The 23451-nt window shown below is 40.2% G+C and overlaps 1 protein-coding gene across 1 annotated transcript; it reads left to right on the top strand.

Moving 5' to 3' along the window:
- Positions 1–449: 449 nt before the first annotated feature.
- On the top strand, positions 450–23175 carry pou1f1 (POU class 1 homeobox 1). The gene is made up of 6 exons (XM_060833178.1): positions 450–543; positions 2386–2544; positions 7558–7803; positions 11285–11449; positions 15004–15064; positions 22962–23175. Exons 1-6 carry the CDS (start codon positions 477–479, stop codon positions 23173–23175), a joined length of 912 nt encoding a protein of 303 aa, XP_060689161.1. The 5' UTR covers positions 450–476.
- Positions 23176–23451: the final 276 nt, after the last annotated feature.

Raw genomic sequence — 23451 nt, 5'->3', positions numbered from 1 at the left:
GATGAAATGCATTGGAAAACAACCTAAAAATATCTGAAGTAACTTTTTGTTTTCGGCTTCCATTCCTTTTCTAAACTAGCCCCTAAATTTCCAGGTGTCTGTTGTCTCATTTAATTACTAACAGGATCTCAGATTTCTACTTCTGCCTGGTTAGGTGCTGAAAGCAGGTTCAGCGCTTGGACAGTAATATCCCTGGGAAAGACCATTAAAATGAATGAAGGGGTGAGAGTGCCTTATAAATACAAACACGCGCACAGTGTGTGCAACACAGCCGCCGCTCGCACTTGGTACCTGTTTATGTAGATGTGCTGCCAATCACTCTCAAAGGAGCTTCCTGCTTGCAGCATATGGAAAGAAAGGTAAAAGTGAACGATCAGCTAAATTTTAAAAACAACATTTAAAATGAAGTAACAAGTGTTTATAATGTGAATTACTTCACAGCTTTTAGTTCTAAGGCCTCTTCTCTGACTTTGATAATGCATCATTCAAACGCTGCCGAACGCTTCTCAGTCACCAACCAAGGAACCAGTGTGGCTTCAGCAGGTAACGGGCAAACACCATCAACTTTATTCTTCCTTAAAAGATCGTTTACTGTGCCAATTACATTTTTTTTTGTAAGAATGTAGCTACACAGAGGCGATGCCATGAGAGATTCTTCACTAGTGAGGAAGGCTCCACAAGTTAGGAGTCGTCAGGGCTGGAAGATTTGCCTTAGGTTTCCCACATATAAACATAAACCTAGTGAGAAAATTGCCACCAGAGCTTAGACATTTGAGACAACACTATTAGCATTTACACAGCATCTTGAATATCAAAGATACTCCAATGCACTTCACAGAGCAATACTCGAAACACGAGGAACTGAACTAAAAGAGAGGCAATCAAAGGTTTAGTCAAAAAAGTCAGTTTTAAGAAGGGTCCTCAAAGCAAAAGGAAGTAGTCAGGCTTACAGCTTAAGGCACTGACATCAACGAAAGGGATAAATAAGCGAGCAGAATAAGAGAAAGAATGAAGTTAGAGGTAGTTTCAGGACTGAAGAAGGTCCTAAAGACAGGGAAGGGCAAGGCCGCTAAGTAATGAGGGCTAGGATTTTCTGAAGGCATTTATAGACTGGCTAAAGTTTCCTGCAGCTGTCGTTTTGATGGAGGATGTCAAGCTCAATAAATATTGTACAAATTATAATCATCTCTGATTCAATGTCAGGTAAAATGCTGCATTTTAGACAATTCAAACACAATAAGAATATCATTCTTTGTTAAAAATGTAAAGTAAGGCTTCCTTTGCCAAGTGTAATTAGTTTCATTAACTGTCTTGTTCTTTGTGAACTACATAATGTAAGAAAACAGATTGGATCATTAGAACTGTGTCACTACTTGTGGCCCAGAATAAAATAATTGAGGATATTTAGTTTACCTAGGGCTTTCTGTGGCTTTTTTACAAACATCGAGGAAAGTATCTTCTGTGGTACATGTAATGAAATGGTAAGCCATTCTTTATTAAATGGATTTACTACTGTATTTTGTTACACAGAGTGAACAGAGAAAACCTTCCCCATTAAGTTTAATCATATTAAAATAAATGTTGCAGACCTGCAAAATGTTCAGTTTATTTCAGAAAGTATATTATACCAAATGCAGTGGTTTAGCTTCAGTTACAATTAATGGATGCACGTAGAGCACCATAAGCTGAGACAGAATGTTTCCTGTAAATAATAATGATGTTAGCAAAAAAAAGTATGTTCATAATTCTAATTTACTGCATAATAGTGACAGCCCACCATATAGATGGTTTCCTTCTCTATGCTACTTTTGTTATATGACACATTTGGTTTAGGTTCCTAAAAAATATTTCTTCCCTAAACTGCATTAGTTAACTATTTACAAAGGGGTTTTTCAGTTTAGAATAACCTTCTTTTGGAAAGCTGAAATAGAAAATGCATTTTAATAAATAAATTGTAAATTATTGTTAAATATTTATTAGGATCATGTCACAAATAAATACAAAATGATGCTCAATTACCACCTGTTTTATTCGCAAGTATCCATCTGAGACTGTATAGAAATAAATGCTTTAATACTTGGTAAAAGTTTTATTAATTAATCTAACCAAATAAATCTTCCAAATTTGCAACAATAGTTCAATAAAATAGTCATTTATATAACTGAGAATTACTGCTGGAAAAGATACTGAATAAAAGGCAATGTGCCCATATGAAATTGCACTTTTTTTTCCAAATTGGAGGAATAGAACAAAATAGTGACAGATAAATTGTATGAACAGATTATGTTATGGAAAATAACAACATGGATAACAATTTGTAGGCTCTGAACACTTACTATCATCTAACTAACCAAATGTGGCTTACTTTATGCATTTTCTTACTAGTTCCATCAATGTTATCTTCGATTCAACCATTGTCTTCACCCAAATGTTCTTTTATGCACCTCTCTCCGGGCACTTTAACTAACACACCTACACGTCTTCACTACTCCATGCCATCTTGCCATTATGGGAGCCAACAATCTGCATATGGGGTGATGGCAGGTGAGACAAGCAAATTTCCTCATTGTTCATTATATTTGCAATTCCTTCTGTGTTTCAATTTCTCATGGAAATGTGAAAGAAAGAAAAAATATCTGCCGGCTGGCTGGTTGTTCATTACACCATTGTAATGGTGGAAAAATTAATGTCAATTTATCAAAGCAATGTTTTACAGTTCTGTGTTTGACACAATATTTTTACATTTCATCTTGGAATAGATCATGAACCTTTTCTTTACTGATGATACAAGTGTCACAAGTGGTTAATCAGCTTGACTAAGCAAGGAAGTCTGTTTCATTCGTTCCTTTTCAGCTTAATGAATTTGACCACCCACCATTCCCAACTGCCACAAAGCTACTTGCTCGTCACTTGCCTGAGTGCAGAGTATGCAGGTATTCTGTACTGCCAACATCATTTGGCCAGCAGTTCCAGGGCCTGGGCTGCAACCTTTTAAAATCATACCATGAAGCGGGCAATATTAGTATGAGGAGCAAGAGCCCTTTTGCCAATATACCTGAATGTCAGATAGTATAATTGATTGTTCTAAGTCAAACTCTGTTGTCTGCTTTGGTTCAATCACCAATCACACTTTCCTTCCACAGGTGTGGTAAAAATGGTGTGACCAAAGTTGTGACATCGTTAATATCCCAATCAATGGACTTGTATTTTTTTCTTGGTAGCCAATAGTGTCGTGTTTAGGAAGTGGCACGTTTACAATCTATACATTAATGGTATGGACAACCTCTTCAATTTGAATTAGATCCAAATGTTATTGTAGCACAATTAGCAGTACAACATGTGTATTTCTCTCCTACTATTTCCTGTGAACAAGTACTTATCAACTATATTGATGACCCAGAATAGTTTTTTTTAAAATTCACTTATGGGATGTAGGTTTTGCTGACAAGGCCAGTTTCTGTTGGCAATCCCTAACGTGGGAAGGTAGTGACTCGCCACACTCTTTATAGACTATCACAGTTTGACCCAGTGATAATGGAGGAACAGCAAAATATCTCCAAGTCAAGATATGCGTGACCTGCAGAAAAACCTGCAAATGAAATGATTTCATGTGAGTATAAGAGGTACAGTTAGTAAGTTTGCAGATGACACCAAAATTGGAGGTGTAGTGGACAGCGAAGAGGGTTACCTCAGATTATAACAGGATCAGGACCAGATGGTCCAATGGGCTGAGAAGTGGCAGATGGAGTTTAATTCAGATAAATGCAAGGTGCTGCATTTTGGGAAAGCAAATCTTAGCAGGACTTATACACTTAATGGTAAGGTCCGAGGGAGTGTTGCTGAACAAAGAGAACTTGGAGTGCAGATTCATAGCGCCTTGAAAGTGGAGTCACAGGTAAATAAGATAGTGAAGAAGGTGTTAGGTATGCTTTCCTTTATTGGTCAGAGTATTGAGTACAGGAGCTGGGAGGTCATGTTGCGACTGTACAGGACATTGGTTGCCACTGTTGGAATATTGTGTGCAATTCTGGTCTCCTTCCTATCGGAAAGATGTTGTGAAAGTTGAAAGGGTTCAGAAAAGATTTATAAGTATGTTGCCAGGGTTGGAGGATTTGAGCTATAGGGACAGGCTAAACAGTCTGGGGCTGTTTTCCCTGGAGTATCTAAGGCTGCGGGGTGACCTTATAGAGGTTTACAAAATTATGAGGGGCATGGATAGGATAAATAGACAAAGTCTTTTCCCTGGGACTGGGGAGTCCAGAACTAGAGGGCATAGATTTAGGGTGAGAGGGGAAAGATATAAAAGAGACCTAAGGGGCAACTTTTTCACACAGAGGGTGGTACGTGTATGGAATGAGCTGGCAGAGGATGTGGTGGAGGCTGGTACAATTGCAACATTTAAGAGGATTTGGATGGGTTTATGAGTAGAAAGGGTTTGAAGGGATATGGGCCAGGTGCTGGCAGGTGGGACTAGATTGGGTTGGGATATCTGGTTGGCGTGGACAGATTGGACTGAAGGATCTGTTTCCATGCTGTACATCTCTATGACTCTATTTGCTTGCTGAAGGTGGTAGAAAACTTTGTTTGGAATGTGCTGTCATGGACAATTGGTGAGTTGCTGCAGTGCATTTTGTTAATCGTACACATTGTTGTCACCATCCATTGGTGAAGAGACAGAAGATTTATATTAGTGGATGGGATGCCAATCAAGCAATTGTTTCTTCGATGGTGCCAAGCTTCTTAGAGTCATAGAGATGTATAGCATGAAAACAGACCCTTCGGTCCAACCAGTCCTTCTGACCAGATATCCCAACCCAATCTAGTCCCACCTGCCAGCACCCGGCCCATATCCCTCCAAACCCTTCCTATTCATATACCCATCCAAATGCCTCTTAAATGTTGCAATTGTACCAGCCTCCACCACTTCCTCTGGCAGCTTGAGTGTTTTTGGAGCTGCACTCAGCCAGGCAAGTGTTTCACCACATTCTTCCTTGCAGATATGCAAAGACTTTTGGAAATCACAAAGTGAACTACTTTCCACAGAATGCTCAGCATCTGACCTGTACCCATAGTATATATATGGCTGGTGCCATAAATGTTTGGTCACTGGTGATCTTCAGGATGTTGATGATGGGTGATTCAACTTTTTGTGAAGGAAGTGGTTAGTTTCTTTACTTTTACTGGAGATGGTCATAGCCTGGCACCCAGCTAGAAAATAGTATTACACTATACACCAGCCAAAGCGCGAATGTTACCTAACTCTTGCTGCAAACAGGCACTCACTGCTTCAGTAACTGAGTTACAAACAAGCTGTGCAATGTGCAATTGTTAGTGAATATCCTTGGTTCTGACCTGATGAAGAAATGTTGCTAAAGGAGCAGAATGTGTGTGGCTAACACACTACCCTAAGGAGGTTCTGCATCATTATTCTGGAGAAGGATAAAAATCACACAACACCAGGTTTGAGTCCAACAGGTTTATTTGGAAGCACTAGCTTTCAGAGTGCTAATCATAGAGTCATAGAGATGTACCACACGGAAACAGACCCTTCGGTCCAACCCGTCTATGCTGACCAGATATCCCAACCAAACCTAGTCCCACCTGCCAGCACCCAGCCCATATTCCTCCAAACCCTTCCTATTCATATACCCATCCAATAAACCTGTTGGACTATAACCTGATGTTGTATGATTTTTTTTAACTTTGTAGTTAACACCGGCACCTTCAAATTTGGAGAAGGAATGATTGACTCCAACAATTACAACATCTACCTTTGCACTAGATTTGTCAATAGTGAATAACACTGTGATTTTCATTGAGTTGAAATTTGCTTGGGTCCCTTAATGCTTCCGTAACTCAGAATGCTGGCTAATGTCAAGAAGTTATTCTTCATCTGAAATTCAGCTCTTTCCTCCATATTGACCCCAAGTTTGTAATAAGACCTGGCATTGTATGTTTGGCAGAAGCTAAATTGGGCATTGCTGAGGATCAATAAAAACACAAACTGTCACTTTGGTGATGAGTGAGGGTGTACTGAAAAGATGATCACTGGTCAAATTGAATTAGTCTGTTTTTCATGGACAGGCCTTGGCCATACAAATTTCCACATTGTTGTGTCAGTGCCATTGTGGTGGTTGTACTATAACAACTTGGCTGGAAATGTAAATAGTTCTGAAAAACAAGTCTTCAATCTTATATTCTGATAATATTCAATAATATACAGCACATGGACTGCAGCAGTTCAAGAAGGCAGCTTGCCATGACCTTCTCAAGGGCAATATATGCTGGTCAACCAGTGATACCCAAATCCTACAAGTGAATTTAAAAAAACATTGGATTATGAGTCCAGAGGGTTAGGCTCATACGTTGGGGCTATTGTAGGAAAATTGTTGTAAAAGTCCACTCGGTTCACTTGTGGTCTTTACGGAAGAATCTGACCCAGTCACCATGTGTCCAAAGTAAACTGCGCCTCTCAATACCTCTCAACTGCCTCCTGAAAGGACCTAGCAAACCACTCCAGGGCAAGAATTGTTGGCCTTGATAGTGATGTCCACATCCCATTAAAGAATAAAGACAAAAAGTGTTTTGGAATCCACAAGCATTGCCATTTCTGATGCTCTCAACCTTTGTTATCCCATGGGGTGAAATAAATTGGCTGAAGAATGAGGTTGAGATTGATGATCCATTCAACATCCTCCAAATACAGGCATTAACGTGCTTGAGTTACTCTGTTGAACAAACTTGCACCCACATTACTGATTGCCTTTTCATGGATGGGATGCAGACATCACTGGCGAGGTCAGATATCATTGCCTATTGCTGCTTACCCATCAGTGAGCCATCATTTTGCATTGTTGCAGTCGATCAGTTTGGACAATCCAAATTACTAGAAGAATGATCTTGCCAAACATACAATGTTAGAAGAAACTGAACATTATATATAAAAGAAGTTGAGTGTGTAGAAATAACCAAATGTAGCTGAGAACAGCAGCAGATGAAAAACAAGTTGACCAGATAAAACTATATGATGACATTCTTTTAAAGTTATCTTAACATTTATAGACATTTCTGGTTATGTCACACCTCTGCACTAGATTAATTTGAATCCAGACCTCCTGGCCCGGGGAGGGGGGGGATACTACCACTGTGCCAAACAGGCCGTGTCTTAATTATTTTTGTATTCAAATTACCATTTTGGCACCTTATTAAACCAAGAGAGCTTTTGACATTTCTTACTTTATGAGTGGAGTCAAAACCCGTTTTATTTGCATTTTTTTCCACGGAGTCAGTAGTGTTCTATGATTTGGGAAATGTAGTGACTTTTATGGATTTTTTTCACCTGAAGTGTTTATATTCAACTGATCGAATCCCAAAACTGTACATAACCTCAGCCACTTTAAAACATACACTCTGTGGAAGCTATACGGCCGTTTTGGGATATATTCGTTACCTTTAAGGCCTGAGTCTTAGCACTATCCATGTGCAGTCCGGTGCACGCAGTACTTGCCATTAATCATATGCCTTTAACAGTCTGCAGTAATGCCTCTATATGCACAGATGGGTTGGCTCCATGCTTGTACAAACTGCCTGACCACACGCTGAGTACGTCCTCGTGTCCTCTGGGACATGGATTTGCCCCGATTCATCAGTCGGTCCTAAGCGAAGAATCCATTGTCATCGACCTCAAGCAGGAGTTCCGAAAAAAGAATAAAGCAATTGAGGAGCCAGTTAGTCTGGATTCTCCAGAAATCAAAGAGTTGGAGCTGTTTGCGAATCAATTTAAAGTGAGAAGAATAAAGCTAGGTAAATGCTGGATTCAATGTCTTCACTCGTTTGCGATATCTGTGATAAACGTAACAATTGGGAACATGAAAGATCAGAAATACTTTCCAAAACTTCTCAAAGGCTGGATTTGGGTATTAGACTGAGGTGGTCATTGATAGTGGTGTTTAAGATGGGGTTTCTAGAGGGAGAAAGATATTGGGGAATGCATGAAGTGCTAATCGAACACCCCTTTGGTAATAAACGTAACGGAATTTTAAAGCAAGTTTGGAACACATGGCCAGGTGGACGTCATTCAGCTGCTCTGATCGGCTGAGCCACTCCCGAACAAGATTTACCCTCAATACTATATTGTTGCTCCTATATTCCTCCTATCATCACTGCCTAGGAATCTATCAATCTGTCTCTTGAACTTGATGAATGACTGAGGCTTCACAGCCTCCAGGTGTGAGAGAATTCTAGGCAAAAGTGAGGACTGCAGATATTGGAAACCAGAGTTTAGATCAGAGTGGTCCTGGAAAAGCACAGCAGGTCAGGCAACATCCAAGGAGCAGGAAAATTGACATTTCGGGCAAAAGCCTGTCATCAGGAAAGTAGACTCCACAGTCACTTAGTACATCTTACTAAGTGGCTGAGCTCATGCTTTCAAACAATACAAAGTTACTCAAGCATAGGGTCAAGCTTAAAAATAAGATGTCGGCAGTGAGATGGTTGGGAAAGTTGTGAGAGGGAAATTCCAATATTGGGAAACCCAATTAAGAGTCTATCATGTAGATATTTCCAAGGCTTTTTGGTTACAGAGAAAGTGATAACAGCATTATTCTTATTGCAAACTTTTTGACAGCACCAATATCATTTATCCGTTGCTCCCAATACGGTCTCCTCTACATTGGGGAGACAGGAAGCCTACTTGCAGAGCACTTTAGGGAACATCTCCGGGACACCCACACCACTCAACCCCTTCGCCCCGTTGCCCAACATTTCAACTCCTCCTCCCACTCTGACGAGGACATGCAGGTCCTGGGCCTCTTCCACCGCCACTTCCTCGCCACCCGACGCCTGGAGGAAGAATGCCTCATCTTCCGCCTTGGAACACTTCAACCCCAGGGCATCAATGTGGACTTCACTAGTTTCTTCATTTTCCCCTCCCCCCCACCTCACCCCAGTTCCAAACTTCCAGCTCAGCACCATCCTCATGACTTGTCCTACCTGCCAATCTCCCTTCCCACCTATCTGCTCCACCCTCCTCTCTGACCTATCACCTTCATCCCCACCCACATCCACCTATTGTACTCTTTGCTACCTTCTCCCCACCACCACCTCACTCCCATTTATCTCTCTACCCTGCATGCTCCCTAACTTCAGTTCTGATGAAGGGCTTTTGCCCAGAACGTTGATTTTCCTACTCCTCGGACGCTGCTTGACCTGCTGTGCTTTTCCAGCACCACTCTAATCTAGACTCTGATTTCCAGCATCTGCAGTCCTCACTTTTGCCGAGTACCATCAGAGCCAGCTCTGAAGGAAATGCGTACTATCTCGATCCAGGAGAACAGAATCCTTCTGGACTGAGGGCGTAAATTGATTCAGCAAATCCAACCTTTCTTGGGGACAGTGTAGATTTTACTTCCAATTCATGTGCTAATTTGGAGAATAGTTTTTAAGTATATCAATGATATCAATTAGAAATACACAGCAATCATGATTTGGAGGGAGAGGAAGGCGGCAGTTGTAGTTAAAATGTTCTGGTAACAGTATTTGTGCCGACCAAATCATTACAGCCATTGAAATCTCACTCCACTGCGAATGAATCTCTGCCAACCCTCCCTCACCACCCACCGCCCTCCACCCCCAACCAAATGTAACCTGGAGAGGTAGCAACACCTCGACAGGAATAAGTCTACCACACAATCATTTAATGCGAAGGGATATGTAGACTCCAACACACCCCAGCATCCCCAGTTCTTTAGAGGTTTGCTTTTTTTTAAGAAAAATCATCCTCACAAAGTGAAAAGGAGGCATTAGATTTAAGCTGAAGTAAATTATTTTGCTCACTGCAAAATTGTTAGTGAAATGCATTTAGCAATTCTAGTCATTTCAATTCGTTTAACATCAGAACACAGGACAAAACAAATGAAGCAATGTGGAACTGCAGCACTTCATCAAAAAAAGATAGTTTATAACACAAGTACTCTCCCAGAAGCTCAGAACTTGCATCGATGGATCTACAGCACTAAAAAAGATCCTTGGGTCCATCCAGTCTGCTGTGAGTCAAAACAACCATTTATTCTCGTCCCATTATCCAGCATTGGTCCATAGTCTCATACACCTTGGCATCACATGTGTACATCTAAATACTTACTAAATGCTCTGAGGGCTTTTGCCTTCAGCAACATTACAGTTCCACACACACTCTGTCCATCCTCTACATGAAAATTTTTTTTCTCATATTTCTAAATCCTCTGCCCCTTACCTTAGATCTACGCTCCCTGATCCCTCCATCAAGGTGCAAAAAATCCTTCCTGTCTGCCCCATGTCCCTCATAATTTCACACATCTCAATTATGTCCCTTCTCAATCTCCTCTGCTCTGAGGAAAACAGCCTATCCTCCTCATGTCATAGGTTGTGAAGAGCCTATATCGAATGTATTCATTTTTCAATAATCTTTAACTTAGTTCATGTGGTTCTGCAACACAACCCTGTCCACAAGTTGGTACCTACTGATGTTAAGGACATGAGATGGAAAGTGGAATAATGAGGGCAGTCCTGAATATGGAAATGACATGGCTGCAAAGCTGCATTGGCTAGAATAAAGGGGAAGGATTGATACAAACTTTGGATACAAAAACTGGGCAACTGCTGTATTCATCGGCACTGGTACATCATGGGAATTTACTTAAAAGTTCTTTCAATATGACATATTCCCAATTATTTCATTGCATAGCCCTGAGTTTTACTCCTGTAATCATTGACATAGCCAACTAATAGGAAGCTTTGCATTACTCTAACGTAGGTAAGAATGTGAATAATATTTGTACTTTACCTCCTCCTACCTTGGCTGAATTATACTGAGTAATGAAATCCACATTCCATTGCAATTTACAGTGTAATTGTCACTGGCATTAAGCTGTGGGCTCCACAGTTTGAACATGAAATATGCACTTATTTCTCAATGGTTATATTTGGCTCTGTTTATAAATAAAGAGGCAATAGGGTGTACAAAACTAAAAATTCGTGTAATGAAACAATGTCATTTCATTCCCAAAATGGATACCTTCTGAGTTAATTAGAAATTAAGCAGTTATTATGGTTTGCAAGAATAATCAGAATCAATTTCGACTGAACAAACCTCACAGTTCTGAAAGGATTACCAAGACCTTTTAAAATTGCTTTAAATGGCAGAACAGGCTTGAGGGGGTTGAATGGCCTATACCTGTTTCCTACATTCCTAAATTTCTATGTATACACACCTCTTTTTTTTCTCTTTCCCTCTTTCTCATCACAGGTTATACTCAAACAAATGTCGGTGAGGCTCTTGCTGCTGTGCATGGCTCCGAGTTTAGTCAAACAACTATTTGTCGCTTTGAAAATTTACAGCTCAGTTTTAAAAATGCTTGTAAGCTTAAATCAATCCTTTCCAAGTGGATAGATGAAGCAGAACAAGCAGGAGGTATGTAGCTATTAATCTTTACCAAGATTGATACTCCATCCAACATTTATGGACAGGAAGATTCATCATATTCAATTTTATGGAAGACTTAAATTTCTATGTTGTATTTTGTAAACTAATTTCAGATAATCTTTACATTTTAAAACATTTGTTATAGAATCATTGAATCCCTACAGTGCAGAAAGAGGCCATTCAGCCCATTAAGTCTGCACCTCCAAAGAGCACTCCACCCAGACCCAAGACCCCTATATATCCCTACAGCCCCATATTTGCCATGGCTATCCCACCTAACCTTCATATCCCTGAGCACTGCAGGGCAATTTGACACAGTCAATCCATGTAAACTTTTATAGGAGCATCTGGTGGAAACTCCCAAGCTAAGGGGAGAATATGCAAATTTCACACAGATGGCTGTTTATGGCTTTTGACAAGTCTTGAGTCTGTGGAAGTTATTGTATACTAACTTCTGTTCTTACCTTCATATTTGATTTCATTTATACTTTAGTATTTAGAGCGCAGAAGTTTGGCCCAACCTGTCATGTGTGTTTATTTTCCTCCTTCATCTAAACTTTTAAAAATAACATCCATTCCATTTCTCTTCACTTACTCTTCTGGCTTCCTCTTAAATACATCTACATTATTCACCAATCTAAGCTCCTATCAAGTTTAGGAGTGCAACTGATACTTTAAATATAAAATGGAGAAGTGGCAAAATACTAGATGTTCACCCAGATCAACAAATCATTCAATTTCTTTTAATTGAAATGTTCTCCCTATTGCCCTTATGCCATTCTTTATTATTTGAGCTACTAGTCAGTTTTACTACAACGCACATTTCTTCAGCGCAAATTGGCATAATGCGATTGAAGAATTTAAACCATTATTTGTAGAACATGAACTTTCCTTACCTGTATTGGTTATAACGTGATTCCAGTCCCATTAGTTTAAATAGTGCTGCTTTTACATGATTTTCTTATAAAACGAGGTTGCACAGGAACAGACCTATATATCAGAACCATTACATCAGAACCAACTGTATCTTGCTTCTTCCTCCATTTTGCCTATGTTCCCGAAAGATCAACAGATAGAAATGAGTTCCCAACCTTGTCACCATCCAACCACTACTCAGCAATGACTATTAGACCAAACCAATTCATCATCTTTTGTGCCATTAATTTATCTTGTCACAGAATTTAAATTTGCAAAGTGACTTACTCAGAGCACACTAATCAATGGTCTGGAAAAGTAAAAGGGATGTAAAATGGTGCATGTGCGGTTTTGCACTGGGGACAGAAAGATGGCCAATTTTGCACTTTATTTATGCAAAGTGATAAATTTTGCATTTAACCTATGCTGTATTGACATGGAGATATTCTATGTAAATAACAGCAGCCAAAAGCAACAATATTAATATTTGAGTATTGCAGAGCATGAGGCAACGTTCTTTGTCTTGTACTCATTAGAACAGACATAAGAATATCAAATCTTAAAGGGAGAAACAGTTAATACTGCATGATAAAACAATACTGATTGTTTGAAATTCAACTCTGCTTGAGATTTTTACATGGAGAATGCACAAGTGAATCAAATCAAAAAAACTAAATAAATTTACACATCTCAGATCAAGCAGAGTAGATTCATAAACATATTACCAATCTGTTCAATATCACCCTGCACTAATACTCACTCATTAATGAAATTGTGTCTCACTTGAACATTATTAATACACATGAAAATGAACACTGTCACAATCTTAGGCCTAATGTGCTCTTGGAGAAATTAAATAGATAACATATCTGTTCATACATAATGTGTGAATCAAACCATTTCTTAATATGCATGATCAAGTTCAAGTATTCATGCAGGATAAAATTGAACAGATGAGTTGTTGATGACAAATTTGTGTCCTGACCTTATATTCTGTTCTATCTGAGATGCACAAATTTCTTTCATTTGCTTTTATTTGAACAACTTGTACATTCATCATGGCAATGCCTTAAACAATCCGAATCAATGCCAACCAATTGACATCATTTTTTTCTCATAAAGCACAAATTGTTCCTTCCATTCATATTTGGCATTCTTGCTTCTGTCCTGATAAAGACAAAACATAATATTTCAATAGCCTGTGTCTTTGTTTTCAGCAATACCTCAGTTTTATATTATTGAGTAATAAACCACATTCATGCTTCTGCTTGCAAATAAAACCTTTCATTTCTATGCCCCAAAATTCCTGAGAAAACAAAGGACTAAACAGTAGTGCATTCTAATTAAGACAGCTTACATGGTCAAGCAGAAGATTCATGTATAAACAGAAGTAGGTAAATTATCCCCTACTATCTGCTCTACCACTCAATTAGATCAGCCTCGGGTAACTGTGTGAAGTTTGCATGTTCTCCCCGTGTCTGTGTGGGTTTCAAAGTTCAAAGATGTGCAGGTCAGGTGAATTGGCCATACTAAATTGCCCATAGTGTAAGGTGTATTAGTCAGATGGAAATGGGTCTGGGTGGGTTACTCTTTGGGGGGTTGGTGTGGCCTGAAGGTCCTATTTCCACACTGTAGGGGGGGAAAAAATATTTAAAAGGTGGGTGGCACGGTGGCAGTGGTTAGCACTGCTGCCTCACATTGCCAGAGACGTGGGTTCAATTCCCACCTCAGGCAAATGTGTGTGTGAAGTTTGCACATTCTCCCCGTATCTTCATGGGTTTCCTCTGCGTGCGCTGGTTTCTTCCCACAATCCAAAAATGTGTCATGCTAAATTGCCCGTAGTGTTAGGTGAAGGGGTTAATGTAGGGGAATGGGTCCTGTTGGGTGTGGCCTTGTTGGGTCGAAGGGTCTGTTTCCACACTGTAAGTAATGTAATCTAATCATCGCTTATTTCTACCTTCCTCCTTAACTTACAGTATTTTGCCTAACAATAATCTATTAATCTCAGTTTTGAAATTTTCTTTTGACATTGTTTCAACAGTTTTCTTCAGGAAGAAAGTTCCACCGTTTGTGTGCAGAAGTCTTTATAACATTACCTGCTAAATGGCCTAATTCTAATTTTAATGCCTTGTCCACTTATTTTGGACTTCCTCACCAAAGGAAATTGTCTCTATCCACCCTATAAATGCTTTGATTATCTTAGAAAACCTCAATGAAGTCATACTTAATTTTCTTCACTTAAGGTATTACAAAACCTGATCAATGCAACCTGTCCTCATTGAACCCTTTTAGTTCCAGTATCATTCTGCAGAATTTACACCGCCCTCTTCCAAAGCCAATCTATCCTTCTGAAGATACAATACCTGAACTTAATTGAGGTTAACCCACAGCTTTATCTAACGTTAATAATATTTGATCATACTCACAGTAACTAAAGGTAAAAATATATGCTCTACAGCATTCTTGCAAGTTAGTTCCCTTATAGTGAAATAGATGACTATCTCAGGTAAATCCTTACTGAATTAAATACTTTTTAATTCAAAACACTAACTGAGGAACTGGAAAAAAAATTGCCATTTCATATGATGTATGTGATTTATATTTTGTAACTGCGTATTTCCTTGCAGCTTTAAATAATGAAAGGACTGGAACAAATGAAAGAAAAAGAAAGCGAAGAACTACAATCAGGTGTGTATGACAACAGCAGCTAAAACATGAACATGGAAGGAAAGTGCCCATGTTCCAAGTAGTGAGAATAAAAGGATCTCGGATGCAAGATTAGGGTCTTGCCAACTCTTGGTCCTATTTGGAACTCTTGCTGTGACAAGACAGTAATAATATTTTAGTTTTTACATGTGGGATAAGATAGATTAAACTTATGAATTCTGCAAACATATGAATTCAGAGCAAATATAGTCAATCCAGTCTCTTGAGTCTGCTCCAGTATTTGACGGGCTGAGCTGACTATTGTTGAAACTATACCTTCCTGTCCTGCTCCCTATCCTTTGACTCCCTTGTCAATCAGAATCTAACTTATCCTTCAAAATATTTGATTGCCCTGTTTTCATTGCTCTTTGGGGAGCAAATTCCAGATGCATGATTCTCTAAGAAAAAAAAGTCTTCTCAGCTGCACTTTAAATGGAAGGTCCTTTATCTGTCTGTTCTGTAAGGGGAAACATTCTCTCAGCAGTTATCCTGACAAGTCACTTCAAGGTCTTTTTTGTTTTCAAAAAGATCACTTCCCATTTTTCTGAACTCCGACAGATGCAAGTTCAATCTGTCCAGTTTACCCTCTTAAGCCAACCTCTTCATTCCAGGAATCAATGGGTGAACCTGCCTTGCACTGCTTCTAATGTAATCATATACATTTTTCCCTAAGTAAGGAGCCTAAAATTCTTAGACTTAGACTTACAGTGTGGAAACAGGCCCTTCGGCCCAACAAGTCCACACCGACCCGCCGAAGCGCAACCCACCCATACCCCTACATTTATCCCTTACCTAACACTACGGGCAATTTAGCATGGCCAATTCACCTGACCCGCACATCTTTGTGACTGTGGGAGGAAACCGGAGCACCCGGAGGAAACCCACGCAGACACGGGGAGAACGTGCAAACTCCACACAGTCAGTCGCCTGAGTCGGGAATTGAACCCGGGTCTACAGGCGCTGTGAGGCAGCAGTGCTAACCACTGTGCCACCGTGCCGCCCCATTCTTTATAGGACCTCAGATATTGTCTAACTAAGGTCCTGAATGACTTTACTAAAACTTCATTAATTTTTTTTACTCCATTCTCCTTGCAATATGCAATAACATTTCATTTGCATTCCTAACCATTTGCTGTAGTTAAATACTTTTTATCTGTTATTCATGCACAAGGCTACCCAAATCTTCCTGCACAACTGAGTTCAGCAATCTCTCCATCTCCATTTAAAAAATATGCTGCCCTTTTAAAATTTTTCTGTCAAAGTGGACAAGCTCACAATTTCCAGCATTGTACTTCATCAGCCAATTGTTTGATCACCTCACTTAACCTATCTAAATCCCTTTAAAGGCTTTACACCCTTTAATAACTTACCTCCAACTTTGTATCAGTAAATTTAACAAACATACATTCAGTCCCTTCATCCAAGTCATTAATATATATTGTATTACAATCAATTCCTTCCCCAACACGGATCCCTGTGGCATTACACAAATTATAGCTTACCAACCTAAAAATTACCTATTTATCCTCTCTGCAAGCTGTTAGACAACCAACTCTCTATCCATTCTAATATACTACCCCACACATCATTTGCCTATTTAATGCTGTAATCTTTGATATGGCTTTTTTGTTGTTGATGAGATTATGATAAAAAACGTGCAAGTTTTCAATACACTCTGGCACCTGACAAGACCAACACTGTATTGTCAGAGTGCTGTGGAAAACAGTACTGCAGAGTCATAGAGATGCACAGCACAGAAACAGACCCTTCAGTCCAACTCTGACATATCTACTAGATAGGTAAAAGCAATGACTGCAGATGCTGGAAACCAGCAGATTTTACTGCTCCTCGGATGCTGCCTGAACTGCTGTGCTCTTCCAGCACCACTAATCCAGATATCTACCAGATATCCCACCTAATCTAGTCCCATTTGCCAGCACCTGGCCCATATCCCTCTAAACTCTTCCTGTTCACTTACCCATCCAGATGCCTTTTAAATCTTGCAATTGCACCAGCCTGCACTGCACCACTTCCTCTGGCACCTTATTACATACAAGCACAACCCTCTGCTTGAAAATGTTGCCCCTTTGGTCCCTTTTATATCTTTCCCCTCTCACCCTAAACCTATGCCCTCCAGTTCATGACTCCCCCGCCCCAAGGAAAAGACTTTGTCTATTCATCCTATCCATGCCCCTCCTCATGAATTTATAAAACTCTATGAGGTCACCCCTCAGCCTTCGACGCTCCAGGGAAAACAGCCCCAGCCTGTTCAATCTCTCCCTATAGCTCAAATCCTCCAACCCTGGCAATACCCTTGTAAACCTTGTCGAAATCCATATAGATCATGTCCATTACTCTGCCCTCATGAATGTCCTTTGTTACTTCCTCAAAAAACTCAATCAAGTTTGTGAGACAAGATTGCCCATGCACAAAGTCATGTTGACTATCCCTAAGCAGTCCTTACCTTTCTAAATACATGTAAATCCTGTCCCTCAGGATTCCCTCCAATAACTTGCCCATCACCAACATCAAGCTTACTGGTCTATAGTTCTCTGGCTTATCCTTATCACTTTTCTTAAACAATGATACCATGTTAGCCAACCTCCAGTCTCCTGGCATCTCACTTGTGACTATCGATGATACAAATATCTCAGTAAGGGGCCCAGCAATCACTTCCCTAGCTTACCACAGAGTTCTAGGGTACACCAGATCAGGTCCTGCGGATTTATCCACATTTATGTGTTTCAAGACACCCAGCACCTTCTCCTCTGTAATATGGATGTTTTTCAAGATGTCACCATTTATTTCCACATATTCTTTATCTCCCATGCCCTTTTCCACAGGAAACACTGATGCAAAATACTCATTTAGAATCTCCTCCAGCTACTGTGACTCAACACATAGGCTGCCTTGATGATCTTTGAGGGGCCCTATTTTCTCCCTATTTACCCTTTTATCCTTAATCTATTTGTAAAATCCCTTTGGATTCTCCTTAATCCTATTTGCCAAAGCTATCTCATGTCCCCTTTTTGCTCTCCTGATTTCCCTCTTAAGTATACCCCTATTGCCTTTATACTCTTCTGAGGCTTCACTCAATCTCTCCTGTCTATACGTGACACGTGCTTCCTTCTTTTTCTCAACAAAACCTCAATTTCTCCAGTCATTCAGCTTTCCCTAACTGACCAGCCTTTCCTTTCATCCTAACAGGAATATACTGTCTCTGGACTATCGTTATCTCATTTAGAGTCATAGAGATGTACAGTATGGAAACAGACACTTCGGTCCAACCCGTCCATGACAACCAGATATCCCAACCCAATCTAGTCCCACCTGCCAGCACCTGGCCCATATCCCTCAAAATCTTCCTATTCATATACCCATCCAAATGCCTCTTAAATGTAGCAATTGTACCAGCTTCCACCACATTCTCTGGCAGCTCATTGCATACACATACCACCCTCTGCGTGAAAATGTTGCCCCTTAGGTTTCTTTTATATCTTTCCCCTCTCACCCTAAACCTATGCCCTCTAGTTCTGGACTTCCCAATTCCAGGGAAAAGACTTTGTCTATTTATCCTATCTATGCCCCTCATAATTTTGTAAACCTCTATAAGGTCACCCCTCAGCCTCCGACGCTCCAGGGAAAACAGCCCCAGCCTGTTCAGCCTCTCCCTATAGATCAAACCCTCAACCCTGGCAACATCCTTGTAAATCTTTTCTGAACCCTTTCAAGTTTCACAACATCTTTCCGATAGGAAGGAGACCAGAATTGCATGCAATATTCCAACAGTGGCCTAACCAATGTCCTGTACAGCCGCAATATGACCTCCCAAATCCTGTACTCAGTACTCTGACCAATAAAGGAAAGCATACCAAATGCTGCCTTCACTATCCTATCTACCTGCGACTCCACTTTCAAGGAGCTATGAACCTGCACTCCAAGGTCTCTTTTGTTCAGCAACACTCCCTAGGACCTTACCATTAAGTGTATAAGTCCTGCTAAGATTTGTTTTCCCAAAATGCAGCACCTCGCATTTATCTGAATTAAACTTCATCTGCCACTTCTCAGCCCATTGGCCTATCTGGTCCTGATCCTGTTGTAATCTGAGGTAACCTTCTTCGCTGTCCACTACACCTCTGCAAACTTACTAACTGTACCTCTTATGTTCACATCCAAATCATTTATGTAAATGACAAAAGGTAGAGGGCCCAGCACCAATCCTTGTGGCACTCCACTGGTCACAGGCCTCCAGTCTGAAAAACAACCCACTCCCACCACCCTCTTTGAGCCAGTTCTGTATCCAAATGGCTAGTTCTCCCTGTATTCCATGAGATCTAACCCTGTTAATCAGTGTCCCATGGGAAACCTTTTTGAACGCCTTACTGAAGTCCATAAAGATCACATCTACTGCTCTGCCCTCATCAATCTTCTTTGTTACTTCTTCAAAAAACTCAATCAAAGTTTGTGAGTCATGATTTTCCATGCACAACACCATGTTGATTATCCTGAATCAGTCCTTGCCTTTCCAAATTGGAAACTTGGCTGTTCATGCTACATTCCCCTGAAAGTCTATCACCCCTACATTTTCCAAAACAACATACTTGTTTGAAATGGTAATAACCACAGAAGACTCCTTTTGTAACCACCTATCTCTAAACTTTCTTGGAGTTAACCCATCTACTGTACCTGAGGCCTTTCTCCCATCTTATAACTGCCATCCATCACACACCCCAGCTCTTGTAAATTTTTCACTGCCTCTAACTGTCACTCCAACTGATCCATTCGATCTAATAGGATTCATAACCAACATTTATTGCAGATATAATCTTCACTAACCCTTAAACTCTCTTGAAACTCCCACATCCAACAAGAAGAGCATATCTTTCTTTCTGCCATTTTGCTCCTTCCAATCTACAGACCCAGAAAATAGCACTGTCTTATTGCTATACAAAACACTGCTCCAGGCTAACTTAATACTTATGGTTATATTCTTAAAATTTAAATCACGAGACAAACCCCAATAAAAACATAATCAAGAAAGAACTCTACTCATTATTGTAGATTTACAGCAAGGCTATATTTAAAAGTATTCACTTATCTATTTCTGTGCTGCCAAACAGGTTCCTCCAACAATTTCACTGTTTGTTCAGTTTTCCTAGCCACGCTCCGATGTCCAGCGATACATGAATTCAAACAGCAAAGGCAGTAACTGCACAGATTCACTGCTGTCAGTTAGCAATGTGGGTTTCTTTCTCTCTCCCTTAAAGACCATGTGTTTGCTGCCTTTGTCTGTCTTTCTCCCTTTTAAAAAGGTGTTATTGTTTTGACCTTTTGTTCCAAAATTCGAAAACAATTGCAACAGCATTAAAAAAAAGTAATTGCAACAGCACAAAAAAAAGTAATTGCTGCTCCTGGAATTCAAGGAAATCACCTCCAATACCTAAAAAAAAAATAAGCAGCCTGTTACAGCCAGAAATTTTTCCTGTCCTCAATCTTGGATTACCCGCATAGTACGTTGAAGTTAACAACTTGACATTAATTTTCCACAAAATATTAATTCAATATGAAATACCAATTAGCACAAACACCTATTGATTCACCTCACCTCAACTAACACTACTGCTCCACCTCCCTGTGCAGCAACCTTACCCTTGTGCTTTGCTCTTTTTGTATAAAAAGTGAGGTCTGCAGATGCTGGAGATCAGAGCTGAAAATGTGTTGCTGGTTAAAGCACAGCAGGTCAGGCAGCATCCAAGGAACACCTCCTCCACCGCCAGAACATAACAACACGACGGTTGGAGGAAGAGCGCCTCATCTTCCGCCTGGGAACCCTCCAACTACAAGGGATGAACTCAGATTTCTCCAGTTTCCTCATTTCCCCTCCCCCCACCTTGTCTTAGTCGATTCCCTCGAACTCAGCACCGCCCTCCTAACCTGCAATCTTCTTCCTGACCTCTCCGCCCCCACCCCACTCCAGCCTATCACCCTCACCTTGACCTCCTTCCACCTATCACATCTCCATCGCCCCTCCCCCAAGTCCCTCCTCCCTACCTTTTATCTTAGCCTGCTGGACACACTTTCCTCATTCCTGATGAAGGGCTTATGCCCGAAACGTCGAATTTCCTGTTCCTTGGATGCTGCCTGACCTGCTGCGCTTTAACCAGCAACACATTTTCAGCTTTGCTCTTTTTGGTTACTTAAGAAATGCAACCTAGACAAATGGTGCAGAAAGAGCAACATGTGAGTAATGTTGAAGACTGCATGCAAGTAGTAGGCAACTCCGTGAGCATACTTGTGGCCCCAACCATGATGTAGTATTTAATGGCCAATATCTCAGCTACCACTGCTGAAGCAGAAGCCATTCACACTCTGTATAATGAAACAGAGGGTCAAATGTCTGTCATGAAAGCTCAAATTGTTACCATCATGATTTTGGGTGACAGTATGCAAACGAGTGTGTAGGATATCACAACGGTCTGACAATCAGCAAGTGGCATATTATAGGGACTCTGAGAGGTGTTGATGATCTGCATGTGATTCTTTGCTAAAGTTTTTTTTGTTCACAAGATGCATTGTTGCTGGCAATGCCAGCATTTACTGCCCATCGCTAATTGTCATAGATAACATTGTGGGAACCACCTTCTTGAACTGCTGCAATGCATGGAGCAGGGAGGATGAACAGGTGCTCCCTTCCAGGATTGTGAACTAGCAATAGCGATATAGTTGCAAGTCATGTGGCTTCTAAGTGATAGAAGCTGTGGGTTTGAAAGGTACGGTCAAAGAGCCTTTGGCAAATTGCTGCAGTGTGTCTTGGTGTACACTGCTGCCACTGTGTATCATAAGTGAAGGGAATGAACATTAAAGATGGTGAATGGGCTATGAATAAAGTTACTTGCTCTGTTCTGGATGATGTCAAGTTTCTCAAACATTATTGCAACTGCACTAATGAAGCAGGTGGAGACCATTCTCTTCAATTATGACATATGCCTTGTAGATGATAGGCACATTGTGCAAAGTCAGAATGACTTACTCATTTCAGAGCTGCTAGTCTCATCTGGAGATCACATTTTGTTCTATCCAAAGGCAACCCCCAGGTTAAGAGAAATGCTTCCTGAACAGCACCTTTCACCCCCTTTCCACTTGAAGCAGCTAGTCGTGTTTTGCATGCCTTCTGCTCACTCTCGAAGTCATACTCTATGCCAAGGAGAGTACGCAGCATATCTAAAAGCAACTAGTTTGTGCAGAAGTTTTAAGTCAGCCACACCACTACTTGTAGATTTTTGTAACATAATATTTGATAATTGCAAACAACATTCAGTACTAGTGGGAACCAAAGCCATGTCAGAAGTAGTAAACTTGCAAATAGTGCATGATTTTTTTAAAATAACAATGGCAATAGGTCCTACTTGATGAACGTGGGTTCAAAGCTTTGTGATTAAGAGACGTCAACTTGAACATTTAGCTCTGAGATGACTGTTCTACTGATCAGCCTACTCTGCATACTTCAGTGGGCACAAATGTGTGTGCCATGACTCATTTCATAAGTGTGTGTAGACCTCAAATGCTACTGTTGTCATGAAATAGTGCCCAGATACTGCAGTTCAATTTTGTGCCACACTACACAGTTGAGCAGAATTGCAAAATTAAGCAATTGCAACAGAAACCTGGAGAATACCTACTTAAATATGTATCTCTCTCCTGTTGTACATTGTATTTTACAATTAGTATCATTTACAATCTGAAAATCTCATCCCATCAAAAAAAATATGCAAATTCACTTGATTCACAGGTAATTGCTAAGAACAAACTAATTGTAGGTACTAGCTTAATTTAGTAAATAACAAATTAATTTAGTATTGCACTTGTTTTGCATCATTAGCCTGCTTGCTAAAGAAGCGCTGGAGACACATTTCGGACATCAAAATAAACCTTCCTCACAGGAGATCATACAGATGGCAGATAGTCTAAATCTGGAAAAAGAAGTTGTCAGAGTTTGGTTCTGTAACCGCCGGCAGAGAGAGAAACGAGTGAAGACAAACCTGCATCACAATTCATTTCAGTATCCTTTCAAAGAACATCACGATTGCAGATAGCTATTAACCGAAGTATTGAAAACATCCAGAAACCTATGAATCGGAATGTATTTATATTAAAAAAATTATTGCTCATTTCAGTCAAATGATGTTTCTTCCTTGGAGGAATTAGGTCACAAGATTTTGATGATTAATTTTTGGAGATTTTCAATGTTTATTTCAAGTACCTTGCCAAAGTGACATTAACATGCGAGCATCTAAACAGAGTGCTGCTGAAACCTTCACAGGAAAGTTGGTGGTGAGAGCAGTGAGGTTTTATTCTAGAGATTAATCTTC

The sequence above is a fragment of the Hemiscyllium ocellatum genome, chromosome 12 (assembly GCF_020745735.1).
Source record: "Hemiscyllium ocellatum isolate sHemOce1 chromosome 12, sHemOce1.pat.X.cur, whole genome shotgun sequence".
Taxonomy (NCBI): domain Eukaryota; kingdom Metazoa; phylum Chordata; class Chondrichthyes; order Orectolobiformes; family Hemiscylliidae; genus Hemiscyllium; species Hemiscyllium ocellatum.
This window is presented reverse-complemented; position numbering and strand designations above follow the sequence as displayed.